Source organism: Acinonyx jubatus, chromosome B3 (genome assembly GCF_027475565.1).
Source record: "Acinonyx jubatus isolate Ajub_Pintada_27869175 chromosome B3, VMU_Ajub_asm_v1.0, whole genome shotgun sequence".
Classification (NCBI taxonomy): domain Eukaryota; kingdom Metazoa; phylum Chordata; class Mammalia; order Carnivora; family Felidae; genus Acinonyx; species Acinonyx jubatus.
Window position 1 is genome coordinate 111,477,899 of NC_069386.1, and position 17,179 is coordinate 111,495,077.

Genomic DNA, 17,179 nt, shown 5'->3' on the forward strand with positions numbered 1-17,179 from the left:
CAACTAAAGCTTGGCTGCGGTCTGGAAGGAGAAGGTTAGACGGATTAAATTCCCGTCAGCTAGGCAACATATTGCTGCCACAGTCTTTTCTTCCTCACACCTTCCAGAAAGCTTATACATACCCAACATCTTAGTCCCCACCAAAGAGCGGATATAAAATGACTGCAGTTCTAATTAACAATGATACTGGTTCTCAGAGCCTTCTTTCCCCTGGGACTGTGGGATGGACACACCCAATGACACATCACTAATTAGACTGCTTTGTGTTAGATAAATGAGTGGGAGAGAAAGGAGAAACGAAAAGGTCTATAGAGAATCCCTCGGTACTTCTGTGATGGAGAATGAATACGTTTGACTTACCAGGATCTGCTCGAGGAAGTGCTTGCTGTTGCTCAAGCAGTAGAAATAGGCTGATTTCCAAGCCTGGGCTGGGTCAGGATTGGAGAACAGGGCCAGCATTGCCTGCTCAGGATCTAGATGATCGGGGGAGACTAAAAATCAAACCAGACAGGGTTACCAGGGAACAGGAAGCTCTTCTTTCCTAAGCTAAAGCCCATTTGAAAAACCACCAGACGTGAGAATTCACGCTTTTAAAAACTTAAGCCAGGCTTTCTGTGCTTCTATCTTAAAGACTCTTTAATTTCTCTCAGTAGCTTCTGAAAAGCTCTTTCCTGCTATTGTTATTACTTTGTTATTTTTTTCCTCCATTCCATCTTGGACTACAAAACCTGTACTTTTACAGAAGAACACCTTATCATTTTTCCTAGATTTCCTGAGCAACTTGGAAGGCACTAGCCTAGAGGAACTTCAGAGGTACAGCAGAATTACCAAGACACAAGGAGAAGCAGCAAAGGGAACACACCTTTTCCCGAGGGTATGGTCCTCGCTGGCTTTTCTGCGGCCTTCTCTGCGTAAGTATGGCCATACAGGGATAGCAGGCTCCGTCCTGCCTTGTGGAGCAGGCAGCTGAGCACCCGCTCCTCCTGCAGGGGGTTTCCCTCAGCCCTGCAGGCCTCCAGTAGTTCCTCACAAAGGAGATGCAGCTCAACTTCGAGAGGCTCTGCAGGGCAATGCAGAGTCCGCAGGGCTCCATAGATAGCATCTACTTCACCAGGGGGCCCAGTGGCGGAGCCCTGCACACCCTGAAGCGCCCTTCGAATGAAGTCCACCAGTGCCTTCTGCAGGGGCCAGCCACAGAGGCCAGTGCCGTCGTCTTCGCTAAGCAGGAGCTCCAGCAGGGCCTGTGCTGGCTGGGGAGACTGCCTCAGAAGATCCCAGAGCACAGAGACGGCTTCTGAGCTGAGCCGAGGGGTCCAGCTATCCCGCCTCTGATTTCCATCAAGCACAGGGCCTCCTGAATCTTGTGCTAGGGCCTCATATAGCTCCTAAATAGAGGATGAAGAGAGGGATCCATGGGAGGCATGTCTAGAATGTTACCATTTATAAGCCTTGAAGCTTTCCCCTTTTCGGTAGAAATATGCACGTGTATATAATAGTAGCAGTAGCAAACACTTCTGTAGTAGTTACTTCCTGCCAGGCCCTTTACATAGAAAAATCAAATTAACCCTTACAAGAGCAAGGCACTGCTATTATCATCATTTTACAAATGAAGAGATTGAGGCAAAAAAGATTGAGGCAAAGAGATAACTCAATCTCCCAAGGCCTCCATTCTCAAGCTAGTCCCCCCTCACCACCTCCAAAATGTGCACTGTAGATCTAAATCAAGGGCTGCAAATTGATAGACCACGCTGGTAACAAATGGGCATGAGACATGATGCCCACTCTCATGGCATTTAAATTGAACTTTTAAAAGAACATTATATACCAGTTTTTAACTTCTGCTCTAAATCCTAGCCATCCTTTGAGGTATACCCCATTCCTCATCCTTTAAAGTCTTCCCCAAGGGGTGCCTGGGTGGCTCAGTTGGTTGAGCATCCAATTTTGGCTCAGGTGATGATCTCACGATTCATGGGTTTGAGCCCCACATTGGGCTTTCTGCTGTTCAGTGTAGAGCACACTTCAGATCCTCTGTCCCCCTCTCTCTCTATCCCTCCCCTGCATATGCACATGTGTTCTGTCTCTTAAAAAAATAATAAATAAATAAACTTGAAACAAACAAACAAACAAATCTTCCCCGTACCTCCAACTCACACAACTCTCCCTCTTTATTGGGCTTTCAAAGTACTCAAAATTAGTGCCATCTGGTTTAGTCCACAATTGTGGCATGTGTGTATTAGTCTTTCTCCCTGACTAGATGGTAAGCCTTTAAAGGTAAGCACCTCTACGGGACGCCTGGGTGGCTCAGTTGGTTGAGCGTCTGACCTTGGCTCAGGTCATGATCTCACAGTTCATGAGTTTGAGCCCTGTGCCAGCTTTTGTGCTGACAGCGCAGAACCTGGAGCCCGCTTTGAGTTCTATGTCTTCCTCTCTCTCTCTGCCCCTTCGTTTCTCATGCTCTGTGTGTGTCTCTCTCTCCCTCTCAAAAACAAACATTAAAAAAAATTTTTTTTAAGGCAAGAACCTCTACAGTCTCTAATCTGTTTGCAGGGTTAGGGTAGAGGCAGAAAAGAGGACGGAGCAGTAGGTGATTTCTCACGCGTTAGCACCATGCCTATGGACAGTACTGAGGGATGCTTCTTCATGAACTGCTTCCAAGATGGTCACAGGGTCATGGGTCTTTGACCTAATACAAGTGTAAGTCCCTACCTTAAATCCTACTGCTAATATGTATTTAATTAGCTGGTGGCCAGGTCATGAAGAAAATCAGTACTGAGCGTCAGAGCATACCTCAGGCACCTTAGATATAGTTAAGATTTAGTTTGATCTGCCCCCAGAAATTTGTTTTGAGGATTACCACATTCAATGCACCTGTTATAGAAGAGGTATTCAACAAACACTAATTCCTTCCTCCCTTTATATTCCCTATGATACACTGGTGAAAAATTCAAACATCCAGCTTAAATCCAAGTTATGTATTCCTTTCCCATGAAAAGAAAAAAAAAAAACACAACACCTTTAATCCCCAGTTATACTTAGTACTTCTGGACAATCCAACTCTAAGAATTCTAAAATCAGGTAAGTTTATTCCAATTCTGAGCTCTCTTGAAAGGGACATGTACCTAGCTTGGTCTTGCCTGAGAACAGAGTATAGCCAACCTCCTTGGGACCTATCTCTGCTAGATCCTTGGGAGCTGAGCTTATCGAGTGATAGTAACCCTAGGCAGATAGCTCCCCAGCACTCTCTTACCTTGAGGATGTCCTCAGGAATGTCACTTTGGAGGTCTTCTGATAATAAAAGAAACTCAAGCTTTCTCCGGAAAACACTTGGGAGTAATTTCTAGAAGAATCATAAGAAGGAAGCATAGAGATTAGGCATATTCTTTGTTAACAAATAATATTTCTCTTCAGTTAGTCTTATTTCTGCTGCTTCTCTAAGATAAAGCACTTTTAACCACTAAATTCTTGGATATGTTTGAGATGCTTTTTTTTTCTCTAAATAAAAACAGCTAAATTTGGATGCATATCCCTCTTAAATACTAACATTTAACTCCTACTCTGATTAGCCTCAAATTCCAAGCTTTGCTCATTTCATGTGACTTTTCTGTCATATGAGGTCTTTTTCAAAGAAATGTCCTTGTGGTGTCCAAACACCCAGTCATGAGTAAGCTTGGGAAAGTATGGCCCACATGATCCTCTTTTGGTCCAAACCCATTTTTGATATTCATTATAAGGTGGAAAACAATAGGAAAGAGGAAGAGATCTAATGTTTATTAAACACTTATTATATGCCAGGTACTGTGTGTCATATATTTTTTTAATGTTTATTTATTTCTGAGACAGAGAGAGACAGAGGATGAGTGGGGGAGGGGCAGGGAGAGAGGGAGACACAGAATCTGAAACAGGCACCAGGCTCTGAGCTGTCAGTACAGAGCCCGACGCCAGGCTTGAACTCATACCCGTGAGATCATGACCTGAGCCGAAGTTGGACGCTCAACTGACTGAGCCACCCAGGCACCCCGGTCATATTTTTACAAATTAAAAAAAAAAATTTAGTTAATCTTTAAATCAAACAAACCTATGGCTTAAATATATATATATCTTATTTTTTTTAAGTTTATTTATTTATTTTGAGAGAGAGAAATAGAGCATGAGCAGGGGAGGAGCAGAGAGAGGGAAAGATGGGGGGAGGGGAGAGAGAGAGAGAGAAAGAGAGAGAGAGAGAGAGAGAGAGAGAGAGAATCCCATGCAGGCTCTGTGCTGTCAGTGCAGAGTCCAATGTAGGGCTTGATCTCATGAACTGTGGGATCATGACCTGAGCTGAAACCGAGTGTCAGCCATTTAACCTACTTAACCACTCAGGTGCCCCAAGTCTCTATTAAAGAAATTTTTTTTAATGTTTATTTATTTTTGAGAGACAGACGCAGCATGAGCGAGTAAGGGGCAGAGAGAGAGAAAAAGAGAGAGAGAGAGACAGACAGACAGACAGACAGTATCTGAAGCAGGCTCCACGCTCCAAGCTGTCAGGACAGAGCCTGATGCAAGGCTTGAACTCACAAACTGTGAGATCATGATCCGGGCCAAAGTTGTGTGCTTAACCGAATGAGCCACTCAGGTGCCCCTAAAAACAACCTTTACTAAAGATGAAATGGTTACGAAGTATTTTCTAATTATTTCAAGTATGCAAAAGTGATCCCATCAAATATTTGTTAATGAGACATGCCACCAGAGAAGACTGATGTATGAAAGAAAGAGCCCCTGACTCTTCCTGGACCTGCTTGTTTCACAGTAACTTGCTTTACCTGGTTCATAAAACTAAAATTATAGTTTCCCTTTCTCCAGACACAAATACAAATAAGAGTAAAATCTAGGACTAATCCTGACAAACACTGCTTTAAAGACACCTATAAATCACATGGCTGATTAAAGGTTCCAGGAGTCATATTTTTTAAATTAATTTTTAAAAAATGTTTATTTAGTTTTGAGAGAGAGAGAGACAGAGTGTGAGCAGGGGAGAGGCAGAGAGAGAGGGAGACACAGAATCCAAAGCAGGCTCCAGACTCCGAGCTGTCAGCACAGAGCCCGATGTGGGGCTCGAACTCACAAACTGCAAGATCATGACCTGAGCCAAGGTTGGACACTTAACCAACTGAGCCACCCAGGCACCCCTCCGGGAGTCATATTTTACGGTAAAGTCTCCTATCTCAAGCAAGAAGCACCTGCAAGATCGTTTGTGTGTGGGGGGAGGGGAGTGGGTTTAGAACACAAGATCATACTCTACTCAAGTGCCATTCATCATGTCACAGGCTAACATGATCTGGTGTGTTTGTGGTGTAAAACCCTATTTCTTCTTACCGCATCCTTCTCTCATGCACCTATGCCATCTGAATGCTTATATAATGCTAGTGATTGAAGTTGGTGAAGAAAATTCATGCTGGAAAGCTAAAGGTTAAATTCTTCTATTGAGGACTAAAAGAAAGGAATAGATAAGATGTCCAGACAGCAGGCCTTTGAAAAAAAAAAAAACCTGGTTAAGATATTAGGACTTTAATCTAGAATCCTAAAGACTCATTAGCTTTTAATTATTTTACTGGTGAAAATACTTTATGCAGGGTCATAAATGACTAACATTTCTAAAACAGGGAAGAATTTGCTCCATGTTTCTAAGCATGGATCTTACTATCAAAGCAAGGTGTGTTCAATGCAGAAAAATTAAAATATGGAAATAGGCAAGTGAAAACACACATATACATGCTCCAAATCTTCCCACTGAAAGAGAGCTTCTATTAATACTGTGGTCTAAGGGCATCCAGACCATTTCTATGCACACATCTCAAATGTATAGTTTTCTAAAAAATTTTTTTCACATAGTACAGTATGAACATCCTTCCATGTCACTGAAAGCTCATTTACCACATAATTTTAATAGTGGCATGATATTTTACAAACAGATTAACCAATCCTATACTGTGGACATCGGAGTTGTTTCCAGTTTTCCTCTATTAGAAGCAGCATGCAGTGAACATCTCTGCAGTTAAATCTTTGCAAACATGCTTCCACATGTAGAGATAAATCACCGCAAGATACAAAGGCAAAAGGCAAAAGCGGATGAAGAAAAGGGAAAATGGAACCACTGTTTCAAGTAATAATTAAAAAGGAAGCTTCGGACACCAGGGTGGCTTTGTCTGTTGAGTGTCCACTTTGGCTCAGGTCCCCATCTCCTGGTTTGTGAGTTTGAGCCCTGCATCGGGGCTTGCTGCTGTCAGTGCAGAGTCCCCCTCTATTTGTCCCTCCCCTGCTCGTGCTCTCTCAAAAATAAACATTTAAAAAGTCAGCTTTTGACAGAAGGTGGGAGACTGGAAAAGGAGAGGCAGCCAGCAAGTCCCCTAAAAGATAAAGGCCACTCTGGGACAGCAACTGGTCTTGTGGAACTATTCTTAAGAACCCATTTGCAATCTTAGTCCTTGTAAAAGAGGTAAGACTGAGGTCCTTGCTTAAAGTTTAAACCATTCCCACAACTGTTTAAATAACTGAGGCACTGAAGCTTTAAGACCAAATGATCTTGATGTTTGGAAAAACAAGAACTATTCTTACTCTGTGCTAAGGAGCCATGGAAGTGAAATCAACCACCTGGTTGAGCAACTGTACAGAAAATAAGCAACAAAGTAGCCATAAAGTAGGTAAATGCCCTTCAGTGAGGAGAAAGTTCACTTGGTTTAACAAATTCCATACTTGGACTAGAACGATCTTTAGTCAATAACAACAGACATTTTTTCTTTTTCTCTCTGAAGACACTCTGAATATTTTAACTCAAGTTTTCCCTTTCAGATCTGCAATGATAGCTAACTTAATCATTCTGGGCTTATTTTTTAATTTTGCTTCTCTTTTTTCCCTCTCCTGGCTAGTCTTTTTGTCATTTTTTTTTTCTTTTTTTAGACTTGGAAAAGCCTGGACAAAAAATACATTTAGATTAGTAATTTCTTGTATTTTTTGATAGCAATGTGGAGAAAGAGAAGTGTTAGGCAAAACTGGAACTAAAAGCAAAATTAATTCTAATGATAGAGGGGAGTAAAGAAGAAAATTAGGCTGACTTACATTTACAAAACAGAATTTATGGTTTCTGGCTTTTAAGTCCATAAGGCTAAAAATAATGTTCAGCAGGAAAAACCAGTAGGCTGGGGATTCAAAGTCAGAAGATCTTGGTTCCAGCCTTAGTTTTGCCAACTAACTTTATGGTGTGACCCCGGGCCAGTCATTTCTTCATTTCTCTTCTGGGTCAGAAGTTCCTCACTTTAAAATCCTAAAGTCTACAGGCACCTGGGTGGCTCAGTTGATTAAGTGTTTGACTTCGGCTCAGGTTATGATCTCCTGGTTGGTGAGTTTAAACCCTGTACTGACAGTGCAGAGCCTGCTTGGGATTCTCTCTCTCTCTCTCTCTCTCTCTCTCTCTCTCTCTCCATCTCTCTCCCACTCACTCTCTCTCTTGCTCCCTCAAAGTAATAATCTTAAAAAAATTTAAAAAATAAAAATCTTAAATTCTGGGGCTTAATACAAAATTGTCTCAGAGAAATTCCTCCAATGGATAGCAATTTCTGATAATTATCATATACTTCTAAAAAGGCTTTTAATGGCAATCTTTCTTTTTTTTTTTAAAAAGCACTTCGTTATAAGGTTTCTTTCACTAAATCTGCACACTGTGTTTTTATATTTGGTAACTTTTAGTTTAATTCATGTGGATTATTAAATTATTAATTAACGAGGCTTAAATCTGTAAGCTTTCACTGCACCGGACTAGTTAAAATGAGCTTTTTGGAAGAACAACCAGGTTTCGGCTCAGCCTATTCTCTATTACTTGAGTATTATGAGGTTCATACTTTATTTGCTATGTTGTCACTTTCACTGAGGTTTGCAAAGTTCTGTTCAGGTACAAGACTCACAGTGGTATCTAACAAAATCATATCACCAATGTATGTTGGTGGATTAATGAATAAATTTAGGTAAGGAAACAGCAATAAAAACTCAAGCCATTCTCACTTTCAATACTGAGAGGGGAATATGACAAGCCTCATAATAAAGGAAGTAACAGATAAAAAGGAAATCTTAAAGCTACTTCCAAGTTCTTCTCAGTGTTGGCCTCAGAAAAACTTTGAATATAAACCTGCTTACCTTTTCCTGGGAGAACCATTTTTCCAATACAAGAAACCAGATCCAGGCTAATCTTTGAGGGTTGATGTCCTGTCCACATCTGAAAAATGTAAAAAGAAAGAATTTCTGAACAAAGACTTTCTACTGACCTTTTCTCTTTTGTGATCCAAGATTGGGATTTCACTGCTCAGTCTGTTTTAAACCTAAACAGGCATGACATTGTACTAATGAGAAATTTTCAAATGTATATGATAGATCAATAAAACTAGAACCAGAACAGCGCTAGATTTCATTAAAAAAAAAAAAAAAGGAAAAAAGTCTCACCCCTGCCTCTACCTCCCTATCTAGTCTTTATTATTATTATTTTAATTTTTTATTGTTTTTATTTATTTTTGAGAGAGAGAGAGAGAGAGAGAGAGAGAGAGAGAGAGAGAGACAGAGCGTGAGCAGGAGAGGGGCAGAGTGAGAGGGAGACACAGAATTTGAAGTAGGCTCCAGGCTCTGGGCTGTCAGCACAGAATCTGACGCAGGGCTCGAACTCATGGACCGGGAGATCATGACTTGAGCTGAAGTCGGATGCCCAACAGACTGAGCCACCCAGGCGCTTTTTATTTTTATTATTTTTAAACATTACATAGAAAACCATAAAAAGCAAAGCTCTCTAAAGTATATTGTTGAAAACAGAAACTGAGTCAAGTAGTCTTAAAGAAAATAAGGAATTTCATAAAAATTTATTAACTCTAGGCTAAAAACAGGGTTACAGGAATTCATAAGGGTTTTTTCAAAGTTAGTAATTTAGATAGAACCTGGCTAGAACCCAAATTTAAGGGAAAAAAATCACCTAAGTTTCTACTCTCTACATACTAATACAATATAATATAGCTGCCAAAGTAAGGAAGAGTGAGGGAAAGACTAAATAGCACACTTAACTATTATACCACTAGCTGTTAATAGCACTGCCAGGAAGAGCTTCATTAAAAATTTAGATAGAGAACAGTGGTTGCCAGGGTAAAAGGAGGGTTCAAAATACAAAGAGGTATTCCCAGGAAGTACGGGAATTCTTTTGTGGTGATGCAAGAGTTCTGCAGCTTGATTTTTATTGGTATTACATGAGTCTGTGCATGGATAAAATTGCACAGAACTACACACATAAAAACAAATGCACATTAAAAAAATGGTGAAAACTGAATAAGGTCTGTAATCTACTTAACAGTAATATACCAATGTCAATTTCCTGATTTTGACATTGTACAATAGGTATATGAGATATTGCAATTGGGGGAAGCTGGGGAAGGTTACTCTGTATTTTTTTGCACATTTTGTGAATGTAAACCTTATTTATATAATTTTTGATATTTATATAATTATTTCAAAATAAAAACCTTAAGTAAATTAACTTCTAGTCTTTTGTTACAACTACAACATCATAAGCAAGAAAAGAGCAGCGTTTGCTTTTCTGGAGGCAAAGAAAATGCTTTTCAATTCAGTTCCACCATCTACTTTTATGATAATAATCAAGATGGTGGTTTCAGGCACACTTTGCTGTCCAGGATTAAATGCTGGTTCAGATGATAATTCAAAGCCAACACCGATTAATAAACATGTATCATACAGGTAAATTATCAGAGCATGTGAAATACACTCTGCCTCTGCTAATTCTTCAGAGAGGAGGTGAGAGTAGGTGACCAGAGCCCAAATATTGACCTTGTGTCTCCTGCCCTGTAACTTCCTGGGAAGAAGAGACATCCCTTACCTCAGCTGATCTGGACACACCACGAGCGCCTGAAGTATATCTTCCACCTTCTTTGGGATATCCCCTTGTGCCTCGTGTAGCTGAGGTACACATGCCTGTGCCAGCTCCCATTCTCCTCTGCGAAGGCACTCACAGAAAAACCCAAAAAGCTGCTTCTGAGAAGCAATTTCCTCTTTTCCAAATGGATGATGCATTTTCCCAGCACAGAGTGCAGGGAGATAGAAAGAGATGAATTACGCAGAACACATTGTCAATTTTCTCATTCGTGGAGCGCCTCCTGGAAACAATACACACATTGAGGAGAAACGGAACGCACTATATTTAGACAAACTAGTAACTACTAGACTGGCTGGGAAAAGCGGGACTTACTTCCCTAATTATCGTTTTGTTTGATTTGACGTGCTACTATCTTTTTTTGAGAAGTTCCACCTTTCCCCGAGGGGTGGATCCCATCTCTCTACACACATCCAATATTTAATTAAACTTAATAGTCGTATTAGCTCGGGGCGCAGACCCACAAATCTTCTTTCATATTCCCCACTTAACTTTAGACCCAGTCCGGCTCCAAATCCCCAGGTGGTCGCCTCCCTAAGTATGAGAAATGCAGCAGGAACCTCCCTAGTTTGAGCCCTCTCTTAAGGCGGAGGAGTGAAGATCATCAGATGAGTGTGTGTCAGAGCTGGAGGACGGTGGAGATTGGATCGCAGGGACGCTCCCTACAGGGGTCGTGGTGAACGCCCCCACCTTCTCTGGGGCGCCTTACACTCACCTGCTCCTGGTACCCAAAGCAATAGAGCTTCCAGCGCAGCCATGTTTGAGCCCAGTCAGGTGATAGATCCCATTCGGGAGGTTGCCGGAGGGAGGGGTGGGGTGGGACGACTGACAGCGGCTACTCCTATTGGTCAATGGAGGGACGATACAAATAAGGCGCCATATTTGTTTGGGTCACGTGACGCCACCTCTTCGGACTGGAGAAAGCTAGGACCTGCGGAGTCAACCAGCTACCTGGCTGAGGATCGTTCCTTTCAGTTTTGACCACTCCTCTGCTCGATACCTTCAGTTCTGCGTTCAGCGGGGCGGGTGGCAGAAATATCAGTGTTCATTGATTTTTTTCATGTCTCTTTTACTCCATAGCGTTTGAAGTCAGCTTTTACTAAGCGCCCGCCGGTGACAGTGTTTTGCCAGGCCTTCTTCCAGAGGAAGAAGACCTGGATGCTCCTCCATTGCTATTTTATCCACTTGGGTTCTGTTATAATCGCAGAATCCTGCGTTCTGAATTCCCATTTTCTGCCTAACTCCATTGATTTATTTGCTCACTTACCCGACAATCGTTAATTGAACGGTGTCCTAGGTCCTACTTTTCAGGCTGAATAAGTTGCAGACCCTGTCCTCGAGTTCACAGTCTAATAACAAGTGCAGGTAAGTAATTAGAATACAGTAGGCTAAATTATAAGATGGAAGTATGCACTGAAGAGCTGAGAGCAAAGGATGAGCAAAAACTTTTTCGGAAATACAGAACTGTAATCTGAAACCCAGTCTTAAAGTAACAGTTCCCTTTTACACCGAAACTTCGGTGGTTCCCCTCATGGTCTTAAACTACAGGCTCTTAACGTTTCCCCATTGTGTGTTTTCAGCTTGAGCAATTTCATTAAGTATTTCCAAACCATTTCACCTCCAAAGTGTGGTGAAAAAAGCAAACCCAAACCAATCCCAGCTCTCTTCCAAACCTCTTCTACTATAGGTGAATTCTTAACTCTTCTCTGAAAACTAACATGTCTTTCTGGTCCATTATGCATTTTTTAAATGTAGTGACAAAAAAAAATAAAAGAGACAATTCCAAGCAAGGTTTTTCCTGGCTTAATTTTCTCCTTGCAGATGTTTCTTTACCTGATTTTGATAATCATTATATTGAGAAACTGGGACTCAGTGACGGATTCTGGTGTGAACTACAATTCCCAGCAAGCAGTGGAATCAACCTGGGACTCTTCCTACCTCTGATTGGATATTTCTTTCGAGTGACAGCCCAATCGGCATTTGGGTTGTTGCTTTGCGGCGCTTTCCGCGGGGAACTGTGAGGGGTGGGGGGAAACTTTGAAAGTTGGACGCTGCCTACCCGGTACTGCAAAGATTCGTGTGGGGGGACATTCGGGGGGGGGGTAATGGGGTGCGCTCATTATTTCCTGCCCCCTCTCTGGGCCCCTTTCTGTGTTATTACTTTCGGGGTAGCGGAGAAAACCTCTTTGGTCCAGTACACTCCCCCCTTAGGCCTGAGGCATGATAACGGGAACTCCGCCGCAAATATGGGGGCTCTTGGCCTTCTTTTGTGGGGGATGCTGGAACTGTGCTCCTTGCTAGAAAAAAGTTCTTTTTAGGGGATTCTAGAGTGACGTTTTCGCCTCTTGATGCCCACCTCCGCCCTCCCATTTGCCGGCTGTTGGGAGTCTCGGCGGGGGAGCCGGTCCTTAAGGGAACATTGGGGTCCCCTCGCCTGTGGTGTTGAAGAAGAGTAGTTACAGCGTGGAATCTGGAGTTCTATGTCTAGATTCGAATGCGGACTCCACCATTTGCTAGCTGTTAGACTTAACGCGTTTTTCTTTCTTTTTTTAATTTCTTTTTTAACGTTTTATTTATTTTTGAGACAGAGAGAGACAGAGCATGAATGGGGGAGGGGCAGAGAGAGAGGGAGACACAGAATCGGAAGCAGGCTCCAGGCTCTGAGCCATCAGCCCAGAGCCTGATGCGGGGCTCGAACTCACAGACTGCGAGATCATGACCTGAGCTGAAGTCGGACGCTTAACCGACTGAGCCACCCAGGCGCCCCCTTCACGCGTTTTTCAACTCAGTGCCTCAGTATTAGTCTGTAAAAGGGGTCAAACATCGGAAGCTCTTGGAACAGTACCTGGCACGTAATAAGGGTCCAATAAATATTAGCTATTATCGTTACTTACAAACAGATTTCACTGAACATCTTTCATGAGGATTTTTACTTTGTTGAGGAGGAAAGGTTTCAGCCTTCAGGATGGAATATCTTCCCTCACCCCTGATTATATGTGTGCGCACACACACAGAGCAGGAATTTAACAGTCTCTGGTGGAAGAAACAAGCCGTAATAATACGTTAATAAGATTATGCAACAAATACGTATAAAGTATGATGAAAACACTGGGTTGGAAGAGATTGACTTGGGGACAAGGTTTGTGCAGGAAAGTCGGAGTCAGGATGGCGCTTGTGTAACCTACCAATATACAGTATTGTGGCTGGAGAGCGGATGAAGTGAGGCAACAGATGATGTTTTGCTGACAGAATTGATATGGTAATGGTTGTTAACCTTGAGCTCTGTGTGTGAGGCACCATCCAAATCTTCTAACCTTCACTACATTCCTTTGGGGTAGATATTTGAATGACCTTTGTTTTACAGATGAGGAATTGAAGACCCCAGGAGGGGAAGTAGCTGCCAGGAAGGCAGGATCTGGGCCTTGCCATCAGATGTATGGATGAGAGGGAAATGAGAGACCAGTTTATGAAGGGTCTTTATGTGATCTTAAGAAGTGTGGAATTTATCCCGTGCCCTAATGGTCCCATGGGTAGTTTTAAAGGATGAAAGTGACAGGATTGGAGCAAAGTTTTAGGTAGCTACCTCCGGCAGGATTGGAGCACTGACCTAACTTTCGCAGACCAGTTTGGTGCTTCTTCCTGGCACATTTAAATGCAAATGACGATACTTACCGTGTGACTGTGATAATTTGTGTATACATCTCTTTTCATCTTTTACTGTGAGTTCCCAAAGGGAAAGGAGTATGTTTAAATGATTCTTTACACCAGAGCCCAGCAGCTCAGCAGAGTGTGTGATTAAGAAGGGTCTCCTGAAGGAGCAAAAAAAAATTTTTTTTTTTGATGGTGCAGGGAATAACAAGAGGCAGCATGCAATAGTGCAGGCAAATGATGGGAGTGGCCCTAAGAAGGCTGAGATAGCAGAGTTGGTTATTGTTAAACAAGTCCGGGTAGTTTGGGTTCTTCTTTTTGATTGAATGTATCAGCCTATATGGTGTTATTGCTCAGAACTACCTGATCTATAAAGACACTAAGAAATGATACAGCAGATATCACTTGGTAAACTATTTAGGAAACGAATCGGTACAATTCCCACTGAGGGAAATGAGAGGGATGTATTTTGTGCTTATGAGAAGTGTGTGTGTGTGTGTGTGTGTGTGTGTGTGTGTGTGTGTATGCGCGTATGCATAGGCTCATGAATGTGAGAGAAAGTGGGAGAGAGGGAAGGAGAGAATTAATTTGATGCAGAGAATTTAGATTTTATGTAGAAATTTGGGCATAAACAGGTTATCTACATTTTCAGTACTATGTATTTTGTTCCAAAATGTTACTCCTTTTCTGTTAACAATATTGCTTTATCTCCTGGAACAATGGAGTTGCTGTTTCTATTCTATCCAGAGGGTATCTTGTCATCTCAGCGAGATGCACAGCCTCTTCTCTGCATGTGTTATGAAAGGAATCACCGTGATTGTGTTCTAGCTCACTGAAGGCACATATTTCATGAGTCTCATTTAGTCTTAGGTTCAGCAGTAAGAGTGAAATTTCTTGCATGTGAGAATGTGAGCAGCTAATACAAAAAAAAAAAAACACATTTCAGTTTGTAATTAAGACCTGAAATAATAATATCTCGTTTGATTCGGAGGTTTGTTCTGGCTCATAGAAAAAGGAGAGGTTAAATATGATTATGGACTTGTAGTAGGGGTATAGTGGTTAAGAGGATAAATCTTAGGGTCACTTCCTGAGTTGAAATTCTGAATCCACCATTTACTTTTTCTGGTGACAATGGAATAGCTAACATCTAGAGTTTAGTGTTCTCATAGGTAAAAATTGGGTCAATAATCAACCTTCCTTATAGGGCTATTGAGAAGATTAAATGTTATAATTTATATAAAGCTTTGGAACAGTGCCTCCTGTACATAGTAGGTGCTCAGTAAATTTATTGTTACAGTGCAATGAAAGTAAAGACTTTTTTTTTAAGTTTATTTATTTTGAGAGAGAGCACATGAGCAGGGGAGGGACCGGGAGAGAGAGAGAGAGAGAGAGAGAGAGAGAGAGAGAGAGAATCCCAAGCATACTCCATGTTGACAGTGCAGAGCCCAACGAGGCTCCATCTCCTGAATCGTGAGATCATGACCTGAGTCAAAATCAAGGGTCAGATGCTTAACTGACTGAGCCACCCAGGTGCCCTGACAGTAAAGACTTTCTAAGGAGTGCTGCTTGGAAATATTCCTTGAAAGTTAATTATACATCCAAATAAAATTTATAAATACATTGAAAATCTTAAGATGCTATGCAAATGTGAAGTGATATCTTTATATTCATGTAATAAATATAAAAGAACTGTGTGAAATGCACATTCTTATGTTGTCTTGTTTGTGTGCATGTTTGACAGACATAGAAAGATTCTACAGCTTTTATTTTATCAGTAATATTTTAAATACTATACATTTCATTTCACACATGAAGAAGCTTGAAGAATTTTTTATTTTGTAGTGTGTTTTGGTAGCCTATCTACTATTGCTTATGGTATTTTCTAATGCTTTTCAGGGTTCTTTTTCTGCTGCATCTGAAAGCATGGGTAGCAAGAAGCTCAGAAGAGTGGGCTTATCACAAGAGCTGTGTGACCGTCTGAACAGACATCAAATTGTTACCTGTCAGGTAAAATTTATTTACTTTCTCACTAAGAAATTTTGAGTGCAAAAATTTTTTTAAATTTTATTATTTATTTTTTAAAATTTGCATCCAAATTAGTTAGCATATAGTACAACAATAATTTCAGGAGTAGTTTCCTTAGTGCCCCTGACCCATTTAGCCCATTCCCCCCCTCCATTAACCCTCAGTTTGTTCTACATATTTATGAGTCTCTTCTGTTTTGTCCCCCTCCCTGTTTTTATATTATTTTTGTTTCCCTTCCTTTATGTTCATCTGTTTGGTCTCTTAAAGTCCTCATATGAGTGAAGCCATATGATTTTTGTCTTTCTCTGACTGACTAATTTCACTTAGCATTATACCCTCCAGTTCCATCCACGTAGTTGCAAATGGCAAGATTTCATTCTTTTTGATTGCTGAGTAATACTCCATTGTGTGTGTGTGTGTGTGTGTGTGTGTGTGTGTGTGTGTACATACCACATCTTCTTTATCCATTCATCCGTCATTGGACATTTGGGCTCTTTCCATACTTTGGCTATTGTTGATAGTGCTGCTATAAACATGGGGGTGCATGTGTCCCTTTGAAATAGCACACCTGTATCCCATGGATTAATGCCTAGTAGTGCAATTGCTGGGTCGTAGGGTAGTTCTATTTTTAGTTTTTTGAGGAACTTCCATACTGTTTAACAGAGTGGCTGCACCAGCTTGCATTCCCAGAGTACAAATTAATATTAAATATACCTTAATAACTCTTAAACCTGAAATATGAAAATTTAACTTTCTAAAAAAAAATGAATGATGGTGCTTCTCCATAGGCTATTTTAAAATAACAGGCTACTTGGGATGCCTGGGTGGCTCAGTCAGTTACAACTCTTGATTTTGGTTCAGATCATGATTTCAGAGTCTTAAGAATGAGCCCCTCATTAGGCTCCTGTGGGGCTTGGTGCTGGATGTGAAGCCTGGTTAAGATTCTCTCTCTCTTTCTGTCTCTGTGTCTCTCTGCCCTTCTGCCGCTTGTGCTCTCTCTCTCAAAAATAAAATAACAGGCCACTTAGGTTGTATCAAATGTGATTTCATTTACCTAAATTCCTATACTTTTGCTTGGGTCAGGGGAGAATGCTTATGGCATAATGTGAAGTATACTCGTGCTATTTATTTGGGATTCTAGAGAAGTTTCGTCGAATTGAAAGAAATTTTGCAGTTATATGAGAAATAAGACTCAAATGAAGAGACAGTATTCAAAATGGGTAATGTCTCTTGCAAGCAAGAGAAATTAATAGAATCCTTATCAATGTAACGAGAGAAATGTATAAAGCAGATGTTGCATTTTAGGCACAGTAGTGAAGCAGCTCCCTCTTAGGAGGTTAAATAAGTTTTAACATTTTTTGTTTGTTTGTTTTGTTTTTAATGTTTGTTTATTTTTGAAAGAGAGAGAAGGGGGGAGGGGCAGAGAGAGAGGGGGACAGATGATCCGAAGTAGGTTCTGTGCTGACAGCAGAGATCCGATGTGGGGCTTGAACTCATAAGCCATGAGATCATGGGTCGAAGCCAGATGCTTAACTGACTGAGCCACCCAGGTGCCCC

General features: G+C 41.3%; 2 protein-coding genes across 18 annotated transcripts in view; one reads left to right on the forward strand and one right to left on the reverse strand.

Annotated features, from left to right (window-relative positions):
- Window positions 1-10,809, reverse strand: part of ZFYVE26 (zinc finger FYVE-type containing 26) — a 92,583-nt gene extending 81,774 nt beyond the window's left edge. For all 8 annotated transcript variants that reach the window (XR_008299487.1, XR_008299486.1, XR_008299484.1 and 5 more), the window contains exons 1-6: window positions 10,665-10,809; window positions 9,896-10,172; window positions 8,164-8,242; window positions 3,248-3,337; window positions 863-1,385; window positions 361-491 (exon numbers count right to left, since the gene is read on the reverse strand). Coding sequence is in view for 2 of the 8 variants with exons in the window: in XM_015068431.3 (XP_014923917.3) it covers window positions 361-491; window positions 863-1,385; window positions 3,248-3,337; window positions 8,164-8,242; window positions 9,896-10,089 (1,017 nt within the window). In the remaining 6 variants the exon portion in view is untranslated. The remainder of the gene's footprint in view (window positions 1-360; window positions 492-862; window positions 1,386-3,247; window positions 3,338-8,163; window positions 8,243-9,895; window positions 10,173-10,664) is intronic.
- Window positions 10,810-10,832: 23 nt separating this feature from the next.
- Window positions 10,833-17,179, forward strand: part of RAD51B (RAD51 paralog B) — a 715,946-nt gene continuing 709,599 nt past the window's right edge. For 2 of the 10 annotated variants that reach the window (XM_053224609.1, XM_053224608.1), the window contains exons 1-2: window positions 10,838-11,314; window positions 15,494-15,604. In XM_053224609.1, coding sequence (XP_053080584.1) covers window positions 15,521-15,604 — 84 coding nt within the window. In that variant the 5' untranslated portion in view covers window positions 10,838-11,314; window positions 15,494-15,520. Of the gene's footprint in view, window positions 11,315-11,361; window positions 12,012-15,493; window positions 15,605-17,179 lie in introns of those variants that run through there. The other 8 variants (XM_053224612.1, XM_015068434.3, XM_053224607.1 and 5 more) reach the window with 7 other exon arrangements.